Source organism: Podarcis vaucheri, assembly GCF_965113315.1.
Source record: "Podarcis vaucheri genome assembly, chromosome: 1".
Lineage (NCBI taxonomy): Eukaryota > Metazoa > Chordata > Lepidosauria > Squamata > Lacertidae > Podarcis > Podarcis vaucheri.
The window spans coordinates 127,050,155-127,073,800 of record NC_138759.1 but is presented as its reverse complement, the minus strand read 5'-3'; the positions used below and the strand labels follow the sequence as shown (position 1 = coordinate 127,073,800).

At 44.5% G+C, this 23,646-nt stretch overlaps 1 protein-coding gene across 1 annotated transcript in view; it reads left to right on the top strand.

The window, feature by feature from the left end:
* Positions 1–23,646, top strand: part of DNAH7 (dynein axonemal heavy chain 7) — a 191,652-nt gene that overhangs the window by 129,619 nt on the left and 38,387 nt on the right. The window contains exons 50-52 of the mRNA XM_082219677.1: positions 16,453–16,788; positions 19,918–20,044; positions 22,956–23,150. Of these exons, the coding sequence (XP_082075803.1) occupies positions 16,453–16,788; positions 19,918–20,044; positions 22,956–23,150 (658 nt within the window). The remainder of the gene's footprint in view (positions 1–16,452; positions 16,789–19,917; positions 20,045–22,955; positions 23,151–23,646) is intronic.

The window sequence follows — 23,646 nt, the reverse complement described above, 5'->3', positions numbered from 1 at the left end:
TCCACAGACATATTACAGACTCCATCCAGTAGCCAAACTATATTGGCACCTCCGGATGCTGCACCCCCCTGCAATCCCTACACAGATCTGGCTGGCACAAGGCACAAAACCACAGCTCGCCCCTATACACGAAGCCAAGCCAGAGCACAACTAAATGCAGCACAGCCATCTTCTCAGAAAAACTCTTCACAAGCTCAAGAGGTCAAGACACAAAAGCTTTAGCAACTAATCTACACTTAATGACCCACCCAGTGGTATTCAGAATATCACTCATGAAATCACTCAAGATATCCCTCAAGTAATTAAGGAACAAAAGAAGAAGAGGCACACTAATCTAGGAACTTCCTCTCTGCCCAGAACGTTGGAGGCTATACACCACACCCCTCAACAGTATTTATAGGAACTCAAACACCAGATTCTGCTCTGTTCCAGTAACAAGAAGCCGAAAGCACCAGCCTGAAGATGACGAGTGAGACCTCGTCGAAACGTCGCACAGACACCCCGACTCTTACACGGGAAGACACCCGAAGACACCAAAACCTGCATTCCTGTACCCGTGAAAATCTACGAAAGCAAATATCTCACCTCTACGGGGAGGAAACCTTCCAGCTGACAAGAACCTACGAGAAACTAGAAATCCGAAGAGCCACCATCTTATGTGATCTCCTGTTCCTACGCAACTGCCGAGACAACAACTTAACTCCCACATGCTTCCAACTTAAATTCCACTCTAAAACCCCAGCTACCGAAAGGATCCTGAAACGAACTGAACTATCCCTAATCAGAAACGAAATACATAAGAAAAGATACCTACTAAACCAAACCAACAAAGATCTGCTCACTCTTCACCTCAAACTATGTAACAAAATCCACCCTGCACTCTGGGACAAATGCAAACAACTAGCCGTCTGGAGAGCTGAAACTGAGACCTCACATAAGACAGACAGACACACCAACAAACTCTACAAACTAGAGAAACGCCAGAAACCCAGCCACCCTCCACAACAACCCATGAAACAAACAGTACATAACATATCAGACAGGATCCTCACCCCAACTGAAACCAAAGTACTCTCCAAAGGTTTCAACTTTGCAGTCGCCCCCAGACGCATCCCCACGGAAAACATCATATGCGGAGTCGAAGCTAGCCTGACCAAAATCGACCCAGATGAAGCCAATAAAATCAGACTTGAAGTCACCAACATCCTTTGCTCCAGCAAACCACCCAGAAGCAATTTACACAAAGAAGAACAGAAAGCACTCACCAACCTGAGGAAAGACAACAACATAATCATTCTCCCAGCAGACAAAGGCAACGCCACTGTTGTGATGAACACATCGGACTACCAAGCAAAACTATCAAATCTACTCCAAGACCCTACCTACCAACCTATAAAAACAGATCCCACCACCTATCTGGAAAAAACCACCAAATCCAAAATAAAAGCCTCTCCTATCAGTGAAGAAATCCAGCTAAGAATCATCCCCAGAGAAAAATCTTCCAGATGCCCCAAACTCTATGGTCTCCCCAAGATACACAAAGAAGGAACACCACTCAGACCAATAGTCAGCTCCATAGGCTCACCTCTACAAAATCTCGCTAAATTTCTCGCTAAGCAACTTCAGCCCTATGCAGAATCCATCGCTTCACACGTTACTAACTCCTTCCAGTTCATAGAAACAATAAAGAAGCAATACCTACATCCCGATGACCTACTTGTGAGCTTCGATGTTGTATCTCTCTTCACTCAAGTGCCCATTAATGAAGCCTTGACAGCCATTCAAAACAAATACAACCCCCCCAAATACATCCTGGACCTGACCAACCACTGCCTAACCAACACGTACTTCATCCACAATGGACAAAGATACAAACAGATAGAAGGAGCACCTATGGGATCACCCCTCTCACCGGTCATCGCAAATTTGTACATGGAACACTTTGAAACCAATGCTTTAGACAAGTCAGAACACAAACCCAAACTTTGGCTCAGATATGTTGACGACACCTTTGTAATTTGGCCACACGGGAAAGAAAAACTAGATAGCTTCCTCACACATCTCAACAGCCTACACCCCAAAATACAATTCACTATGGAAATAGAAGACAACAACCAACTCCCCTTTCTTGACGTCCTAATCTACAAAAAACCTGATGGCTCCCTAGGACACACTATCTACCAGAAAAAAACACACACCAACCGCTACTTACATGCACAATCACACCACCACCCTGCACAAATAAACTCCGTAGCCAAGACTCTCATCTCCAGAACCAAACGCCTGGCTGACAAAGACCACTTGACAACTGAGTTACAGAATCTCTCAAATGTGTTAATCGCCAATGGATACCAGAAAAACAGGGTTACGAAGCTAATCCAAAAAGAAACACCCCCCAAAAACCAAGACACAGAAGAAAACAATGGCATGGCCCTCCTTCCTTATATCAAGGGCACTACAGACAAAATCAGCAAAATCCTCCATAAACACAATATCAAAACAGCCTTCTGCACCAACCAAAAAATAGCCAATATCCTCAGAAACCCAAAAGACAAAATCCAGCTGGAAAACCAAGGGGTCTATGAAATACCCTGCAAAGTCTGCCCAGCCACGTACATTGGACAAACAAACAGACGAATAAATGCACGTATCGCAGAACACAAGAATGCCGTCAAAAAAGAAGAAAAAACTTCCTCTCTTTTCCAACACATGAAAGAAACAGGACACGAAATTAATTTTGCAGATTCCAAATTGCTCTTTAACATGGAACATCACCACAAGAGAATAATCATGGAAGCCATCGAGATAGAGAAACACCCTCACAACATGAACAAGCGTGACGACACGTCCCGCCTGCCAGACATCTGGAAATTAGCCCTCCCCACAAAAACCGACACCAGAACCAGAGGCACACAGAACGCCGTCACCAATCAACCACACCAGACCCAAACCCAGACCCTCTCCACAGACATATTACAGACTCCATCCAGTAGCCAAACTATATTGGCACCTCCGGATGCTGCACCCCCCTGCAATCCCTACACAGATCTGGCTGGCACAAGGCACAAAACCACAGCTCGCCCCTATACACGAAGCCAAGCCAGAGCACAACTAAATGCAGCACAGCCATCTTCTCAGAAAAACTCTTCACAAGCTCAAGAGGTCAAGACACAAAAGCTTTAGCAACTAATCTACACTTAATGACCCACCCAGTGGTATTCAGAATATCACTCATGAAATCACTCAAGATATCCCTCAAGTAATTAAGGAACAAAAGAAGAAGAGGCACACTAATCTAGGAACTTCCTCTCTGCCCAGAACGTTGGAGGCTATACACCACACCCCTCAACAGTATTTATAGGAACTCAAACACCAGATTCTGCTCTGTTCCAGTAACAAGAAGCCGAAAGCACCAGCCTGAAGATGACGAGTGAGACCTCGTCGAAACGTCGCACAGACACCCCGACTCTTACACGGGAAGACACCCGAAGACACCAAAACCTGCATTCCTGTACCCGTGAAAATCTACGAAAGCAAATATCTCACCTCTACGGGGAGGAAACCTTCCAGCTGACAAGAACCTACGAGAAACTAGAAATCCGAAGAGCCACCATCTTATGTGATCTCCTGTTCCTACGCAACTGCCGAGACAACAACTTAACTCCCACATGCTTCCAACTTAAATTCCACTCTAAAACCCCAGCTACCGAAAGGATCCTGAAACGAACTGAACTATCCCTAATCAGAAACGAAATACATAAGAAAAGATACCTACTAAACCAAACCAACAAAGATCTGCTCACTCTTCACCTCAAACTATGTAACAAAATCCACCCTGCACTCTGGGACAAATGCAAACAACTAGCCGTCTGGAGAGCTGAAACTGAGACCTCACATAAGACAGACAGACACACCAACAAACTCTACAAACTAGAGAAACGCCAGAAACCCAGCCACCCTCCACAACAACCCATGAAACAAACAGTACATAACATATCAGACAGGATCCTCACCCCAACTGAAACCAAAGTACTCTCCAAAGGTTTCAACTTTGCAGTCGCCCCCAGACGCATCCCCACGGAAAACATCATATGCGGAGTCGAAGCTAGCCTGACCAAAATCGACCCAGATGAAGCCAATAAAATCAGACTTGAAGTCACCAACATCCTTTGCTCCAGCAAACCACCCAGAAGCAATTTACACAAAGAAGAACAGAAAGCACTCACCAACCTGAGGAAAGACAACAACATAATCATTCTCCCAGCAGACAAAGGCAACGCCACTGTTGTGATGAACACATCGGACTACCAAGCAAAACTATCAAATCTACTCCAAGACCCTACCTACCAACCTATAAAAACAGATCCCACCACCTATCTGGAAAAAACCACCAAATCCAAAATAAAAGCCTCTCCTATCAGTGAAGAAATCCAGCTAAGAATCATCCCCAGAGAAAAATCTTCCAGATGCCCCAAACTCTATGGTCTCCCCAAGATACACAAAGAAGGAACACCACTCAGACCAATAGTCAGCTCCATAGGCTTACCTCTACAAAATCTCGCTAAATTTCTCGCTAAGCAACTTCAGCCCTATGCAGAATCCATCGCTTCACACGTTACTAACTCCTTCCAGTTCATAGAAACAATAAAGAAGCAATACCTACATCCCGATGACCTACTTGTGAGCTTCGATGTTGTATCTCTCTTCACTCAAGTGCCCATTAATGAAGCCTTGACAGCCATTCAAAACAAATACAACCCCCCCAAATACATCCTGGACCTGACCAACCACTGCCTAACCAACACGTACTTCATCCACAATGGACAAAGATACAAACAGATAGAAGGAGCACCTATGGGATCACCCCTCTCACCGGTCATCGCAAATTTGTACATGGAACACTTTGAAACCAATGCTTTAGACAAGTCAGAACACAAACCCAAACTTTGGCTCAGATATGTTGACGACACCTTTGTAATTTGGCCACACGGGAAAGAAAAACTAGATAGCTTCCTCACACATCTCAACAGCCTACACCCCAAAATACAATTCACTATGGAAATAGAAGACAACAACCAACTCCCCTTTCTTGACGTCCTAATCTACAAAAAACCTGATGGCTCCCTAGGACACACTATCTACCAGAAAAAAACACACACCAACCGCTACTTACATGCACAATCACACCACCACCCTGCACAAATAAACTCCGTAGCCAAGACTCTCATCTCCAGAACCAAACGCCTGGCTGACAAAGACCACTTGACAACTGAGTTACAGAATCTCTCAAATGTGTTAATCGCCAATGGATACCAGAAAAACAGGGTTACGAAGCTAATCCAAAAAGAAACACCCCCCAAAAACCAAGACACAGAAGAAAACAATGGCATGGCCCTCCTTCCTTATATCAAGGGCACTACAGACAAAATCAGCAAAATCCTCCATAAACACAATATCAAAACAGCCTTCTGCACCAACCAAAAAATAGCCAATATCCTCAGAAACCCAAAAGACAAAATCCAGCTGGAAAACCAAGGGGTCTATGAAATACCCTGCAAAGTCTGCCCAGCCACGTACATTGGACAAACAAACAGACGAATAAATGCACGTATCGCAGAACACAAGAATGCCGTCAAAAAAGAAGAAAAAACTTCCTCTCTTTTCCAACACATGAAAGAAACAGGACACGAAATTAATTTTGCAGATTCCAAATTGCTCTTTAACATGGAACATCACCACAAGAGAATAATCATGGAAGCCATCGAGATAGAGAAACACCCTCACAACATGAACAAGCGTGACGACACGTCCCGCCTGCCAGACATCTGGAAATTAGCCCTCCCCACAAAAACCGACACCAGAACCAGAGGCACACAGAACGCCGTCACCAATCAACCACACCAGACCCAAACCCAGACCCTCTCCACAGACATATTACAGACTCCATCCAGTAGCCAAACTATATTGGCACCTCCGGATGCTGCACCCCCCTGCAATCCCTACACAGATCTGGCTGGCACAAGGCACAAAACCACAGCTCGCCCCTATACACGAAGCCAAGCCAGAGCACAACTAAATGCAGCACAGCCATCTTCTCAGAAAAACTCTTCACAAGCTCAAGAGGTCAAGACACAAAAGCTTTAGCAACTAATCTACACTTAATGACCCACCCAGTGGTATTCAGAATATCACTCATGAAATCACTCAAGATATCCCTCAAGTAATTAAGGAACAAAAGAAGAAGAGGCACACTAATCTAGGAACTTCCTCTCTGCCCAGAACGTTGGAGGCTATACACCACACCCCTCAACAGTATTTATAGGAACTCAAACACCAGATTCTGCTCTGTTCCAGTAACAAGAAGCCGAAAGCACCAGCCTGAAGATGACGAGTGAGACCTCGTCGAAACGTCGCACAGACACCCCGACTCTTACACGGGAAGACACCCGAAGACACCAAAACCTGCATTCCTGTACCCGTGAAAATCTACGAAAGCAAATATCTCACCTCTACGGGGAGGAAACCTTCCAGCTGACAAGAACCTACGAGAAACTAGAAATCCGAAGAGCCACCATCTTATGTGATCTCCTGTTCCTACGCAACTGCCGAGACAACAACTTAACTCCCACATGCTTCCAACTTAAATTCCACTCTAAAACCCCAGCTACCGAAAGGATCCTGAAACGAACTGAACTATCCCTAATCAGAAACGAAATACATAAGAAAAGATACCTACTAAACCAAACCAACAAAGATCTGCTCACTCTTCACCTCAAACTATGTAACAAAATCCACCCTGCACTCTGGGACAAATGCAAACAACTAGCCGTCTGGAGAGCTGAAACTGAGACCTCACATAAGACAGACAGACACACCAACAAACTCTACAAACTAGAGAAACGCCAGAAACCCAGCCACCCTCCACAACAACCCATGAAACAAACAGTACATAACATATCAGACAGGATCCTCACCCCAACTGAAACCAAAGTACTCTCCAAAGGTTTCAACTTTGCAGTCGCCCCCAGACGCATCCCCACGGAAAACATCATATGCGGAGTCGAAGCTAGCCTGACCAAAATCGACCCAGATGAAGCCAATAAAATCAGACTTGAAGTCACCAACATCCTTTGCTCCAGCAAACCACCCAGAAGCAATTTACACAAAGAAGAACAGAAAGCACTCACCAACCTGAGGAAAGACAACAACATAATCATTCTCCCAGCAGACAAAGGCAACGCCACTGTTGTGATGAACACATCGGACTACCAAGCAAAACTATCAAATCTACTCCAAGACCCTACCTACCAACCTATAAAAACAGATCCCACCACCTATCTGGAAAAAACCACCAAATCCAAAATAAAAGCCTCTCCTATCAGTGAAGAAATCCAGCTAAGAATCATCCCCAGAGAAAAATCTTCCAGATGCCCCAAACTCTATGGTCTCCCCAAGATACACAAAGAAGGAACACCACTCAGACCAATAGTCAGCTCCATAGGCTCACCTCTACAAAATCTCGCTAAATTTCTCGCTAAGCAACTTCAGCCCTATGCAGAATCCATCGCTTCACACGTTACTAACTCCTTCCAGTTCATAGAAACAATAAAGAAGCAATACCTACATCCCGATGACCTACTTGTGAGCTTCGATGTTGTATCTCTCTTCACTCAAGTGCCCATTAATGAAGCCTTGACAGCCATTCAAAACAAATACAACCCCCCCAAATACATCCTGGACCTGACCAACCACTGCCTAACCAACACGTACTTCATCCACAATGGACAAAGATACAAACAGATAGAAGGAGCACCTATGGGATCACCCCTCTCACCGGTCATCGCAAATTTGTACATGGAACACTTTGAAACCAATGCTTTAGACAAGTCAGAACACAAACCCAAACTTTGGCTCAGATATGTTGACGACACCTTTGTAATTTGGCCACACGGGAAAGAAAAACTAGATAGCTTCCTCACACATCTCAACAGCCTACACCCCAAAATACAATTCACTATGGAAATAGAAGACAACAACCAACTCCCCTTTCTTGACGTCCTAATCTACAAAAAACCTGATGGCTCCCTAGGACACACTATCTACCAGAAAAAAACACACACCAACCGCTACTTACATGCACAATCACACCACCACCCTGCACAAATAAACTCCGTAGCCAAGACTCTCATCTCCAGAACCAAACGCCTGGCTGACAAAGACCACTTGACAACTGAGTTACAGAATCTCTCAAATGTGTTAATCGCCAATGGATACCAGAAAAACAGGGTTACGAAGCTAATCCAAAAAGAAACACCCCCCAAAAACCAAGACACAGAAGAAAACAATGGCATGGCCCTCCTTCCTTATATCAAGGGCACTACAGACAAAATCAGCAAAATCCTCCATAAACACAATATCAAAACAGCCTTCTGCACCAACCAAAAAATAGCCAATATCCTCAGAAACCCAAAAGACAAAATCCAGCTGGAAAACCAAGGGGTCTATGAAATACCCTGCAAAGTCTGCCCAGCCACGTACATTGGACAAACAAACAGACGAATAAATGCACGTATCGCAGAACACAAGAATGCCGTCAAAAAAGAAGAAAAAACTTCCTCTCTTTTCCAACACATGAAAGAAACAGGACACGAAATTAATTTTGCAGATTCCAAATTGCTCTTTAACATGGAACATCACCACAAGAGAATAATCATGGAAGCCATCGAGATAGAGAAACACCCTCACAACATGAACAAGCGTGACGACACGTCCCGCCTGCCAGACATCTGGAAATTAGCCCTCCCCACAAAAACCGACACCAGAACCAGAGGCACACAGAACGCCGTCACCAATCAACCACACCAGACCCAAACCCAGACCCTCTCCACAGACATATTACAGACTCCATCCAGTAGCCAAACTATATTGGCACCTCCGGATGCTGCACCCCCCTGCAATCCCTACACAGATCTGGCTGGCACAAGGCACAAAACCACAGCTCGCCCCTATACACGAAGCCAAGCCAGAGCACAACTAAATGCAGCACAGCCATCTTCTCAGAAAAACTCTTCACAAGCTCAAGAGGTCAAGACACAAAAGCTTTAGCAACTAATCTACACTTAATGACCCACCCAGTGGTATTCAGAATATCACTCATGAAATCACTCAAGATATCCCTCAAGTAATTAAGGAACAAAAGAAGAAGAGGCACACTAATCTAGGAACTTCCTCTCTGCCCAGAACGTTGGAGGCTATACACCACACCCCTCAACAGTATTTATAGGAACTCAAACACCAGATTCTGCTCTGTTCCAGTAACAAGAAGCCGAAAGCACCAGCCTGAAGATGACGAGTGAGACCTCGTCGAAACGTCGCACAGACACCCCGACTCTTACACGGGAAGACACCCGAAGACACCAAAACCTGCATTCCTGTACCCGTGAAAATCTACGAAAGCAAATATCTCACCTCTACGGGGAGGAAACCTTCCAGCTGACAAGAACCTACGAGAAACTAGAAATCCGAAGAGCCACCATCTTATGTGATCTCCTGTTCCTACGCAACTGCCGAGACAACAACTTAACTCCCACATGCTTCCAACTTAAATTCCACTCTAAAACCCCAGCTACCGAAAGGATCCTGAAACGAACTGAACTATCCCTAATCAGAAACGAAATACATAAGAAAAGATACCTACTAAACCAAACCAACAAAGATCTGCTCACTCTTCACCTCAAACTATGTAACAAAATCCACCCTGCACTCTGGGACAAATGCAAACAACTAGCCGTCTGGAGAGCTGAAACTGAGACCTCACATAAGACAGACAGACACACCAACAAACTCTACAAACTAGAGAAACGCCAGAAACCCAGCCACCCTCCACAACAACCCATGAAACAAACAGTACATAACATATCAGACAGGATCCTCACCCCAACTGAAACCAAAGTACTCTCCAAAGGTTTCAACTTTGCAGTCGCCCCCAGACGCATCCCCACGGAAAACATCATATGCGGAGTCGAAGCTAGCCTGACCAAAATCGACCCAGATGAAGCCAATAAAATCAGACTTGAAGTCACCAACATCCTTTGCTCCAGCAAACCACCCAGAAGCAATTTACACAAAGAAGAACAGAAAGCACTCACCAACCTGAGGAAAGACAACAACATAATCATTCTCCCAGCAGACAAAGGCAACGCCACTGTTGTGATGAACACATCGGACTACCAAGCAAAACTATCAAATCTACTCCAAGACCCTACCTACCAACCTATAAAAACAGATCCCACCACCTATCTGGAAAAAACCACCAAATCCAAAATAAAAGCCTCTCCTATCAGTGAAGAAATCCAGCTAAGAATCATCCCCAGAGAAAAATCTTCCAGATGCCCCAAACTCTATGGTCTCCCCAAGATACACAAAGAAGGAACACCACTCAGACCAATAGTCAGCTCCATAGGCTCACCTCTACAAAATCTCGCTAAATTTCTCGCTAAGCAACTTCAGCCCTATGCAGAATCCATCGCTTCACACGTTACTAACTCCTTCCAGTTCATAGAAACAATAAAGAAGCAATACCTACATCCCGATGACCTACTTGTGAGCTTCGATGTTGTATCTCTCTTCACTCAAGTGCCCATTAATGAAGCCTTGACAGCCATTCAAAACAAATACAACCCCCCCAAATACATCCTGGACCTGACCAACCACTGCCTAACCAACACGTACTTCATCCACAATGGACAAAGATACAAACAGATAGAAGGAGCACCTATGGGATCACCCCTCTCACCGGTCATCGCAAATTTGTACATGGAACACTTTGAAACCAATGCTTTAGACAAGTCAGAACACAAACCCAAACTTTGGCTCAGATATGTTGACGACACCTTTGTAATTTGGCCACACGGGAAAGAAAAACTAGATAGCTTCCTCACACATCTCAACAGCCTACACCCCAAAATACAATTCACTATGGAAATAGAAGACAACAACCAACTCCCCTTTCTTGACGTCCTAATCTACAAAAAACCTGATGGCTCCCTAGGACACACTATCTACCAGAAAAAAACACACACCAACCGCTACTTACATGCACAATCACACCACCACCCTGCACAAATAAACTCCGTAGCCAAGACTCTCATCTCCAGAACCAAACGCCTGGCTGACAAAGACCACTTGACAACTGAGTTACAGAATCTCTCAAATGTGTTAATCGCCAATGGATACCAGAAAAACAGGGTTACGAAGCTAATCCAAAAAGAAACACCCCCCAAAAACCAAGACACAGAAGAAAACAATGGCATGGCCCTCCTTCCTTATATCAAGGGCACTACAGACAAAATCAGCAAAATCCTCCATAAACACAATATCAAAACAGCCTTCTGCACCAACCAAAAAATAGCCAATATCCTCAGAAACCCAAAAGACAAAATCCAGCTGGAAAACCAAGGGGTCTATGAAATACCCTGCAAAGTCTGCCCAGCCACGTACATTGGACAAACAAACAGACGAATAAATGCACGTATCGCAGAACACAAGAATGCCGTCAAAAAAGAAGAAAAAACTTCCTCTCTTTTCCAACACATGAAAGAAACAGGACACGAAATTAATTTTGCAGATTCCAAATTGCTCTTTAACATGGAACATCACCACAAGAGAATAATCATGGAAGCCATCGAGATAGAGAAACACCCTCACAACATGAACAAGCGTGACGACACGTCCCGCCTGCCAGACATCTGGAAATTAGCCCTCCCCACAAAAACCGACACCAGAACCAGAGGCACACAGAACGCCGTCACCAATCAACCACACCAGACCCAAACCCAGACCCTCTCCACAGACATATTACAGACTCCATCCAGTAGCCAAACTATATTGGCACCTCCGGATGCTGCACCCCCCTGCAATCCCTACACAGATCTGGCTGGCACAAGGCACAAAACCACAGCTCGCCCCTATACACGAAGCCAAGCCAGAGCACAACTAAATGCAGCACAGCCATCTTCTCAGAAAAACTCTTCACAAGCTCAAGAGGTCAAGACACAAAAGCTTTAGCAACTAATCTACACTTAATGACCCACCCAGTGGTATTCAGAATATCACTCATGAAATCACTCAAGATATCCCTCAAGTAATTAAGGAACAAAAGAAGAAGAGGCACACTAATCTAGGAACTTCCTCTCTGCCCAGAACGTTGGAGGCTATACACCACACCCCTCAACAGTATTTATAGGAACTCAAACACCAGATTCTGCTCTGTTCCAGTAACAAGAAGCCGAAAGCACCAGCCTGAAGATGACGAGTGAGACCTCGTCGAAACGTCGCACAGACACCCCGACTCTTACACGGGAAGACACCCGAAGACACCAAAACCTGCATATATATATATATATATATATATATATATATATATATATATATATATATATATATATATGCTTTCGTAGATTTTCACGGGTACAGGAATGCAGGTTTTGGTGTCTTCGGGTGTCTTCCCGTGTAAGAGTCGGGGTGTCTGTGCGACGTTTCGACGAGGTCTCACTCGTCATCTTCAGGCTGGTGCTTTCGGCTTCTTGTTACTGGAACAGAGCAGAGTCTGGTGTTTGAGTTCCTATAAATACTGTTGAGGGGTGTGGTGTATAGCCTCCAACGTTCTGGGCAGAGAGGAAGTTCCTAGATTAGTGTGCCTTTTCTTCTTTTGTTCCTTAATTACTTGAGGGATATCTTGGGTGATTTCATGAGTGATATTCTGAATATCACTGGGTGGGTCATTAAGTGTAGATTAGTTGCTAAAGCTTTCGTGTCTTGACCTCTTGAGCTTGTGAAGAGTTTTTCTGAGAAGATGGCTGTGCTGCATTTAGTTGTGCTCTGGCTTGGCTTCGTGTATAGGGGCGAGCTATGGTTTTGTGCCTTGTGCCAGCCAGATCTGTGTAGGGATTGCAGGGGGGTGCAGCATCCGGAGGTGCCACTATAGTTTGGTAACTGGATGGAGTCTGTAATATGTCTGTGGAGAGGGTCTGGGGTCCTCCTTCCTTATATCAAGGGCACTACAGACAAAATCAGCAAAATCCTCCATAAACACAATATCAAAACAGCCTTCTGCACCAACCAAAAAATAGCCAATATCCTCAGAAACCCAAAAGACAAAATCCAGCTGGAAAACCAAGGGGTCTATGAAATACCCTGCAAAGTCTGCCCAGCCACGTACATTGGACAAACAAACAGACGAATAAATGCACGTATCGCAGAACACAAGAATGCCGTCAAAAAAGAAGAAAAAACTTCCTCTCTTTTCCAACACATGAAAGAAACAGGACACGAAATTAATTTTGCAGATTCCAAATTGCTCTTTAACATGGAACATCACCACAAGAGAATAATCATGGAAGCCATCGAGATAGAGAAACACCCTCACAACATGAACAAGCGTGACGACACGTCCCGCCTGCCAGACATCTGGAAATTAGCCCTCCCCACAAAAACCGACACCAGAACCAGAGGCACACAGAACGCCGTCACCAATCAACCACACCAGACCCAAACCCAGACCCTCTCCACAGACATATTACAGACTCCATCCAGTAGCCAAACTATAGTGGCACCTCCGGATGCTGCACCCCCCTGCAATCCCTACACAGATCTGGCTGGCACAAGGCACAAAACCACAGCTCGCCCCTATACACGAAGCCAAGCCAGAGCACAACTAAATGCAGCACAGCCATCTTCTCAGAAAAACTCTTCACAAGCTCAAGAGGTCAAGACACGAAAGCTTTAGCAACTAATCTACACTTAATGACCCACCCAGTGATATTCAGAATATCACTCATGAAATCACCCAAGATATCCCTCAAGTAATTAAGGAACAAAAGAAGAAAAGGCACACTAATCTAGGAACTTCCTCTCTGCCCAGAACGTTGGAGGCTATACACCACACCCCTCAACAGTATTTATAGGAACTCAAACACCAGACTCTGCTCTGTTCCAGTAACAAGAAGCCGAAAGCACCAGCCTGAAGATGACGAGTGAGACCTCGTCGAAACGTCGCACAGACACCCCGACTCTTACACGGGAAGACACCCGAAGACACCAAAACCTGCATATATATATATATATATATATATATATATATATATATATATAGTGTGTGTGTGTGTGTGTGTGTTTAAACCACTGCTTTTTTCTGGGGGTACGCATACCCCTAAACATTTTGTGAATCTTTGTACTTTTGTCCATTTACTGTATTTATTTTTTGCGATTTGAACTATAAAATGGTGATTTTCTTGAGTCAAAATAAGAGTAACCCTAAATGTGTTTTTTTTAAAAAGCAATGGTTTAAAATAATAATAATAATAATAATAATAATAATAATAATAATAATAATAATAATAATAGATTGTCTGTCTGTCTGACAGACAAACAAACACACACACACAGAATTGTCTGTGAACAAAGAGAGTTTTGGAAAGTATCCCCCATTTTCCTTTGCATCCCCTCAGGACAAAATAAAGAAAAGGGGATCTATTTATGCCCCCTGGTAAAACTGAGGGGAGGGAACAGGATCCTTTTTCCTTTTATTTTTGGGAGAAAATAAGAAAAAATGTTGCCTGGAGCAAATGGAATTCTGGTTTGTCTATTGGGGCTCTTTTTAGCCTGTTCTTAATACAGTAGTTTTAAATGACAATTTATCTGATGATTTGGGGGGGAGGGTTGTGGAATAATAGTCCAGAAGACATTCCTCCCGAAATAAGAAAATGCAATCCACTCAGCATCCGAAGCCACTTCTTAAAAATTAATCTCTATGATTAAAGAATAAACCTACGATTAAGTACTTGTCTGCCCCTATCAGCAGACTAACAATGACTTGTGTTAGGCACTTGAAAGTGAGTTGGAGGTGCTTTCATATAAAGTTTCTTTTTTTTTGCTGTTTTGTTGCTCTAGCTCCCATGAGAGATGTCCCCCTCCCACCACAAAGTTTGCACTTCCTCCCAGTGACAGCTAACTTTTAATCTATCTGTTGGTAGTTTTGGGACAAGCTATTTTAGTTGACTTCCATTAAAAAAAAATGATTTAATTGGTTTCAATATGAAATGCAGCTAGCTATAGCAATTTGTGGGCCAAACTAGACATTGGATAGGATTCAGCTAAGTTGTTGCACGTGTAGAATGAGGGCCACTCGTGTAGCAAGACTTCTCCCACTCGGCTGCAAGCTCAAGAGAGTTGAGGGAACCCCCCAAAACAAGTTTAGAGGAGGTGTGGATGGTGAGGGGGGGGGGAAGCCTTGTCAGGAGCTTGTTCTACACTTGAGTAGGACCCTGGCAGAGACACATGCCCAACTGGCATGTTGTCTCTCTCCTGGTCTTTGTTCGGGAGCTTCAAAAGCTTTCTTCTGCCCAAACATCACAGCGACCGATGCCAACAGACATTGGCACTCTTAGGGATGCGTAACAGACCTCAGCAGCTCAGCATTTTGGCTAATCTACTTTCTTTACATATAAACACACACGGAGCACTGCAACATGGCTCCCTCTCTCTCTAGCATCAGAGAGCAAAGAGAAAAATGAACAAAGGACAATAGTCCCACTTCATGGAACACAGTAACACAAACATCCTATCTCCATCACTTCCCACTTTGTGGAGTAAAAACGTATACCGTCATATGATAGACAACTATCCCATGACTGCAGTCATGGAGCAGGAATTCTAACAAGCCTAATTCTACACGCCAGGGGTGCCAACTTGAATAAAATATTTTGGGGGGTGGAGTAAGCCACACCCCGCATAATCAATCACATGACATGCTGCATGCACACCATTTGAATGGCAATGCCCTTCCATCAACTTTGGGGGGAGCCCGGCCCCCTCAAATATTTTAGAGGGGAACTAGCGGTACCAGAGATCAGGGATGATAGGATGTGTAGTTCAAAAGCAGCTGGAGACCCAAGTTTGGGAAACATTGTCTTAGACTGAGACAAAAATCATTTGAGATCATTTTAAGTGACTATTGAAAGCTCATTAGAAGCCCTCACAATATAAAAACTCCTCATATATTTTATAAATTTATCCCACTGTGTTTTTTTAATCAATTTAGTTACAGTCGTACCTTGGATCCCGAACGCCTTGCGAGTCGAAACTTTTGGCTCCCGAACGCCGCAAACCCGGAAGTGATTGTTCCGGTTTGCGAATGTTCTTTGGAACCCAAAAGTCCAATAGGGCTTCTGCAGCTTCTGATTGGCTGCAGGAGCTTCCTGCAGCCAATCAGAAGCCACACTTTGGTTTCCGAATATTTTGGAAGTCAAATGAACATCCAGAACGGATTCTGTTCGACTTCCAAGGTACGACTCTATTTGCTTCCGTAATTGCATCTAATCCTCTTTTTTTTTTTACTCGCGGACTTGGTCATTTGTTACTTTCGTAACAGAATAATTTGGGATTTTATTACAGACAGCTGAAAGAAATAGAGGACAAAATTTTAGAAGTTCTTTCATCTTCTGAAGGAAATATTTTAGAGGATGAAACTGCTATCAAGATATTGTCTTCTTCTAAGGCTTTGGCTAATGAAATTTCCGAGAAGCAAGCTATAGCGGAAGAAACCGAAAAGAAGATAGATGCCACTCGAATGGGCTACCGCCCCATTGCAGTTCATTCGTCGATTCTGTTTTTTTCAATTGCTGATCTTGCCAATATTGAACCCATGTACCAGTATTCCCTAACCTGGTTCATCAACCTTTTCATCATGTCCATAGATAATTCTGTGAAGTCAGAAATTTTACAAGACAGGTATGCGAAATCCTTGTATGCTTTAATTTTACCTTTCACGTTTATTCAGGCTCTGGCACAACCTTGTTACTTATTAGCTGCAGGCAATGAAGTCTTATCTTACCTTGAAAAAATCAGGATACAATCCAAAAATTAAGCATGCCCATTGATTTCAGGGGAATGAGCATGTGCTTAACTTTTCCACTGAAAACAGTGGGATTTAGAAGTTTGTTTATTGCTGTATTGTAGATGGAAACAGCTGTTGTAGACAAACCTAACATTCATGGGAATTCAAAGTACTGGGGACAAAATATTCAGTGTTTTGAAAGAACTACGATGCTCCCCCTTTAAGAAGCATGCAAGAACATTACCTGGTACTTCCTAGGTAACAAGTCTATGGAAGTGACTGGGAAACTCGTAATCTTTAAAACAGAATAATGCCCCACGCAGTTTTCTCCCTTTATTAAATTCAATATATGGAATAAATGTCAAAGCAGGCCTTAAACAACAAAGCTTGAGGAAACTGGGCAAGGCTAGCTTGACTAATTTTGGTACCTTCAGTTAATTTGACATTGCATTTAAGTTGACTTCACGGGAAACTCATTTAAAAAATAATGCGCTGTGCAGATTGAGTTCAGTGTCAGATTTTATGTGATATTCATTTATAGCTTGAGAACGATAAATAATAAACGAGAGCTCAGAAGTTTCCGTTTGTAGCTTCCCCCACGTTGTGCTTTCTGGCTGCTTTGCTTGTTTTATGCCCCGTTGTTTTGCCAGCCATTTGGAGCGCCATCATTTAACATTTTGCTCTGTTGACACTTGGGGCGGGCCAGCTGTGCTGCTGGTGAAGGCAGTGAGATAAGGGTGCTGTTGTCACAATCAGGGACACTGCTTGGGTTGTTTTGCAAAGGCACAGAGGGATTTCCAAGGATGCGGTAACAGGAGAAGAATGCACACACCTGTCTTCAGATGAAGGTTGCACAACCCTTTTGGCGATGCTCTACATGTCATTTCCAGAATACGAGATAACATCCTTCTCCTGCTCATTGCAGTAAATACCCATCTATGGAGGCAGGGGCAGAGGAAAGGTGGAGGTAGGGGGGTGGACAGCCTGGGATGTCTTCGCTGGGGGGGTGACATTTGGTGCACCGCCTGCCTGTGACTCCCAAGCCTACCCCAAGCTGTCGGGGAAAGGGGGAGCTGCGCCGCTTTGCCGGCAGCATTCCCTCCTTCCCCCTTCGTTTGGCCAGCTTGGGGGAGGCTTGGGAATTGTGGGCAGGCGGCGCACCGAATGTCCGCCATTGGCATCTCGCTCTGCCCCGTGGGCAGCTCACTCCACCCCTGGCTGCAGGGCGCACACGCCACTCCATGCGCCTGGGAAGGCACCCTCTGTGCCCCGCGCCCCCTCAGGAGCACACCCGCCCTGGGCAGCGTGGGCATATGCTCCGCTGCTGTATGGGAAGAGAAGGAGATGGTGGTGGAGATGTATGCCTTGGGGTAATTTGGTCCTTAGTCAACTGAGCTAGGTGGGTTCAGGCAAGAATATAGGGTTGACCCTTGTTCTTCTAGGTGTGCCATAACACACTCCTTCTGACTTTGCCCCTTCTGATGGCCATGTATTGGGTTGGCTACAGATTCCCTCGGGAGGTGGTGGACTCTCCTTCCTTGGAGGTTTTTAAGCAGAGGTTAGATGACCATCTGACACGGGTGGCACTGTGGGTTAAGCCACAGAGCCTAGGACTTGCTGATCAGAAGGTTGGCGGTTCGAATCCCTGCAACGGGGTGAGCTCCCGTTGCTCGGTCCCTGCTCCTGCCAACCTAGCAGTTCGAAAGCATGTCAAAGTGCAAGTAGATAAAGAGGTACCGCTCCGGTGGGAAGGTAAACGGCGTTTCCGTGCGCTGCTCTGGTTCGTCATGCTGGCCACATGACCCGGAAGCTGTACGCCGCCTCCCTCGGCCAATAAAGCGAGATGAGCGTGGCAACCCCAGAGTCGGCCACAACTGGACCTAATGGTCAGGGGTCCCTTTACCTTTACCTAGATGGCCATCTGTCATAGATGCTTTAGTTGAGATTCCCACATTGCAGGGGGCTGGGCTGGAGGACTCTCAAAGTCCCTTCTAACTCTACCATTCTGCGAATAGCTCAAAGACCGAGTTCCAGTTCCAGCATCCTCCTTTGATGCCCTCTCTGGGTTACAGTCCTGACCTTAAGTCTTCCTGAACCTTCAGACATGGACATGATTACACTAGTTGACTGCGCTCACTCTGCCTCCACATACCAATGATTCAGGGGTTATTTGTGAAATGTCTTACATAAAGAATGCTCTGTGGCTCTTAGCAACATAACGCAAGCAGTGGATCTAGCAGGAGCAAGAATTTGCTAGGTGTGTGTAGCCCTATGCAGGCTGGATAGAGGTTAAAAAGAGAGGAAACTTACAGTTGTGAAGTAGGGAAAAGGGGATGTGAGACAAAAGGGCATGCATGCGACCTTCTGATGTGTAAAGAATACAGCTTTTTTGTTGTTGTTTAGTCGTTTAGTCGTGTCCGACTCTTCGTGACCCCATGGACCAGAGCACGCCAGGCACTTCTGTCCTCCACTGCCTCCCGCAGTTTGATCAAACTCATGCTAGTAGCTTCAAGAACACCATCCAACCATCTCATTCTCTGTCGTCATCTGCATATCTGAGGTTGTTGATATTGCCGGAAGAAATATCAACAACCTCAGATATGCAGATGACACAACCTTGATGGCAGAAAGTGAAGAGGAATTAAAGAACCTTTTAATGAGGGTGAAAGAGGAGAGCGCAAAATATGGTCTGAAGCTCAACATCAAAAAAACGAAGATCATGGTCACTGGGCCCAAATACAGCTTTTACTATGCTGCATTTCCTTGTGTGTCAGAAAGAGGCCAAACGCTGCTTGTATTTCATGCCTAATGCACTCTGCGAAGCCTTTGCAAGTGGCTGACAAGTGGTTTTGTGTTTTGCATTAGTCAGGAGGCAAGGCTAAAACAGTCTGCCTACAAAATCCACCAGCAGCACATCCGTAACTGAAATCTAAGCGGTTTGTAATTGAGTTTATTCAGTGGCTGGTTGTAAAGTGAGATTCATTTGGGTTTCCCCAACCTTCCCTTTTCTCTCTCTCTTGCAGGCTGAGGATCCTCAAAGACCATTTCACTTACTCCCTCTATGTCAACATCTGCCGTTCTCTCTTTGAAAAGGACAAGCTACTCTTCTCCTTCTGCCTAAACGTGAACCTCTTGAAGCATGATAAATTGGTTAGTGCTGCTAGGCAAATGACTCTGTATGGTGCCCCACATATAAATCAGCTAATCTGTTTTTTTTCCTTTTCCAAAAGATATTTTTTAAAGTTTTTTAAAATATAACAATGAAAAAATAAAAAAGAAAAAGAAACAAAATACAACATAAAAACAGTTAAAAAACAAATACTTTTCCATAACATATCTTCCTTACGCTTATTTCCCCAGACCTCCTCGTACCTCCCTTCTTTGTGTTCCACTTCAATTTGTTAGTTCAGCAAATCCTTACCATTAGGCTTTTACCCATTTATAAACCTTTTTTTTTTTGTATCTCCTAAAGCATTACAGCTGGAAACCCCTTAGTTTCTATCCAACATCCTTCTAACATTCATTAATTTTACAATATTCCTGTAAATAGCCTTTAAATTTCTTCCAGTCTTCTTTCACCAACTCTTCTCCCTGGTCTCGGATTCTGCCAGTCATTTCTGCCATAAATCTGCTAATCTGTTGGCGAGTCCACAGGTGCCTCTCCCATTCTGTTCCATCTCTTCTCCTTCGCGGGAACATCCTACCAACATCACCATGTGGTCAGATCTGGCGGCCTGGAGGCAAGGGGGCCGCCAAGCGGACAACTGAGGTTGGGCAGCTCAATGCAATTGTTCAGACCAGGGCCAGCCCCATGTTTGAGGGGCATGGCCTTTCCTGAAGCTGGTGGGATTGGGATCAGGTTGCCCTCTGGACAACAGGAAGTGGACAGGGACTCCTGGGGTGTAATCCTTCTTCCTTTATACCTTTTAAAATTGTTCTCTGGCTGTGATATGGTACATAGCCCTGTTGTCATGTACTTGTTGGTTCCTGGTATAGCATCCGTTTTTCCTGCTGTTTACATGTATAGGGTTTGGCAGCTTTTCCCAGTTGGCTCTGGGACAGCTGGAGAGAGAGCCAAGCAATAACCTAGTAGCTTACGCTAGGGGAGGCCTTACGGGATAGTGACTGCCATCCTTTTTTTTATATATAAAATTTTTATTGGTTTTTCACAATTTATATAAACACAGACAATACACAATACAAACATACAAACACAAAAACAAACATGTATAATTTCATATCCTTTTTTTCTTAAAACTTATTTCGCCGACTTCCCCATACCTCCCCTTTCTGCTTTCCAATTCCCAAATTTGTTTCAGCAAATCCTCCCCTTAATCTTATCCAATTTTTCCTTTTCTTTTCTTTTACTTGATCTTTTACAGCTGTAATCCCTTACTTTCTATAACCACAACATTTTAACACTCATTAATTTTACAATTCTTCTTAAGGTAAATTTTAAATTTCTTCCAATCTTCTTCCGCCGTCTCTTTCCCCTGGTCTCGGATTCTGCCAGTCATTTCAGCCTCCATCCTGCCATTGCAGGTTGAAATATACTCAGAGTCGAGAGTGGATTTCATGCTCTTCATTCAGCTCGTAGTGGTGAGGAGGAATGGAAGTTCCTCCAGAATGTCTGCTTTATATACATTATTTACACAATGGGCCCCATGTGATTGGCTAATTCCAGGATTCACCTGTAGGCCAGTCAGGTTGCGGATTCACTTCCACCTGGAGCTGGATTGGGTGGCTCCTGTGGACCAGTCAGACTGCTGCATTCTGGATCCTGTGGTTCTAGGACCAATCAGACTGCTGGATTCTGAATCCTATTGTTCTAGGACCAATCAGACTGCTGCATTGTGGATCCTATTCAACTCAGTACATAATACAGGTTTTCAAGCCATTGCAGAGCTGATCCACAAAGTTAGCATGGCAGAAATATTCGTGTTCAGGAGGCTGTTGGTATTTTTTAGCAGGAACTTGGGGAAACTGAGTTCCTTTACCTTTTTAAAAAATAAAAAATAATTCTGTTTTTGTCTGGTGGAGCTGGAATGGATACACACCCAATGCCTGAGCCAAAAATCCACCTATATCTGCAATCAGTAAAGTTGTGGCCATTTCTAATACAGATCATTTGCTTGAGTTTATTAATCACATCTTACCTTTAGCCACTGCCTGGGGTGGGGGCACTGCGACTGGGACCACAACAAACAAACAAACTTCATGGTGTGTCCCCCCCCACCCCAGAAAAACAGCACTGGGTGACTTGGTAAATGTCAGCTCCAAACTTTGGGTGGCAACATGCATTGCATTGCTGCCATTCCCATTGTCTGATCCCTTGCCCTCCTGTCTCCCCTTCTCGAACCCAATTGGCTACATTGCCCAGGAGGAAGTCAAGGAGTAAAGGCTGCTACGCCACTGTGGCGATCACACAGGGTCCCCGGACGTATGACGGTCTATTGATCCTCGTGCCACCACTGTGATCGCTTCCCTGCTGCCACCAACCCGTTTCTCTCGGGTACACACCGAGTCCAGACAGTTGTTAACATTAAAACAAATAATCAAGTTTATTTTATAAGCATGAACAAGCTTATGGTTTCAGATCATTTTTCTTGACAGTTTCTTAATCTTAGTTTCTTTACCGGCCTATACCTTCCTAATAACTTCTGATTGTCCCAACTGTCTATCTGACTCCTCCTAACAGTTTCACTCACTCTCACACATCAAAACTAAACCAGCCCACAGACTTATCCTCCCTCTTCCTTCTCCAACTCACAACTCTCAACTCTAACTCCTCCCCTTGGGTTCCCACTGGCCAATCATTTCACACTCATTTAACCCTTTCCTTATGACCCGCCTAGGAGGGCAAACGCCACAGCTGCCTCATTGCTTCCAGGTTTGCAGAGGGCAAGAGTACAGGCAGCAATCCAAACAGGAAAGTGAAGTTACAGGGGGCCCCTTACTGGTGATGTGGCTCTCATGGCATGGGTGTCCCTGATGCCGACCTGTTCGCTCAAGTTCCCAAGTCCTTAACACTGTGTGTTCATTTTGTCGTAATTCGCTGCAGATTGATGAGTCGGAGTGGAAGTTTTTGCTCACGGGAGGCATCGGCCTGGACAATCCCTACTCCAACCCTTGCCCTTGGCTCCCCACGAAATCATGGGATGAGGTCTGCCGCCTTGACGACTTGCCAGCCTTCAGAAGCATCCGGAAGGAATTCGTGCGCTTGAAGGACGGGTGGAAAAACGTCTATGACAGTTTGGTTTGTTTCCCACCTTCACTCATCCCTTCTTTCTAGCTGCTCAGAACAAATATTCACTGCGCCCTTGTGGTCTTCTTGTGGTTGTTGTTGTATATTCTGTCAAAGGAAGATGTAGCTTCTGAGATAACCAGGAATGTGGGGATGAGCAGTTTGAAAGTTTCGGAAGCAGATGGGTTTAGATGATACACCTTGGAGGCAAACGAACATTACTACAAGTAATATTGTTTCCTTTTAAAAAAACGTTCCTTCAGAAATGTACATTCCAGTAATTTTTTCTTTTTCTGCATTCAATTGTATTGGTATGAATCTGGGGGGGGGGCGCAGGGGGCAGGGGGCAGGTTCTCCTAAAAATATTGAGTACCAGATTCTCCACTACCCCCTAATTCATAGAATTAGAATGTAGGCTTGAAGTCTTCACCCAGGTGCAAGGGAGCTTAACTATGTAAAAAAGTAGGGTGAATCGGTTTCTTGGCCAAGAATTGCCTGGGGTGAAGAG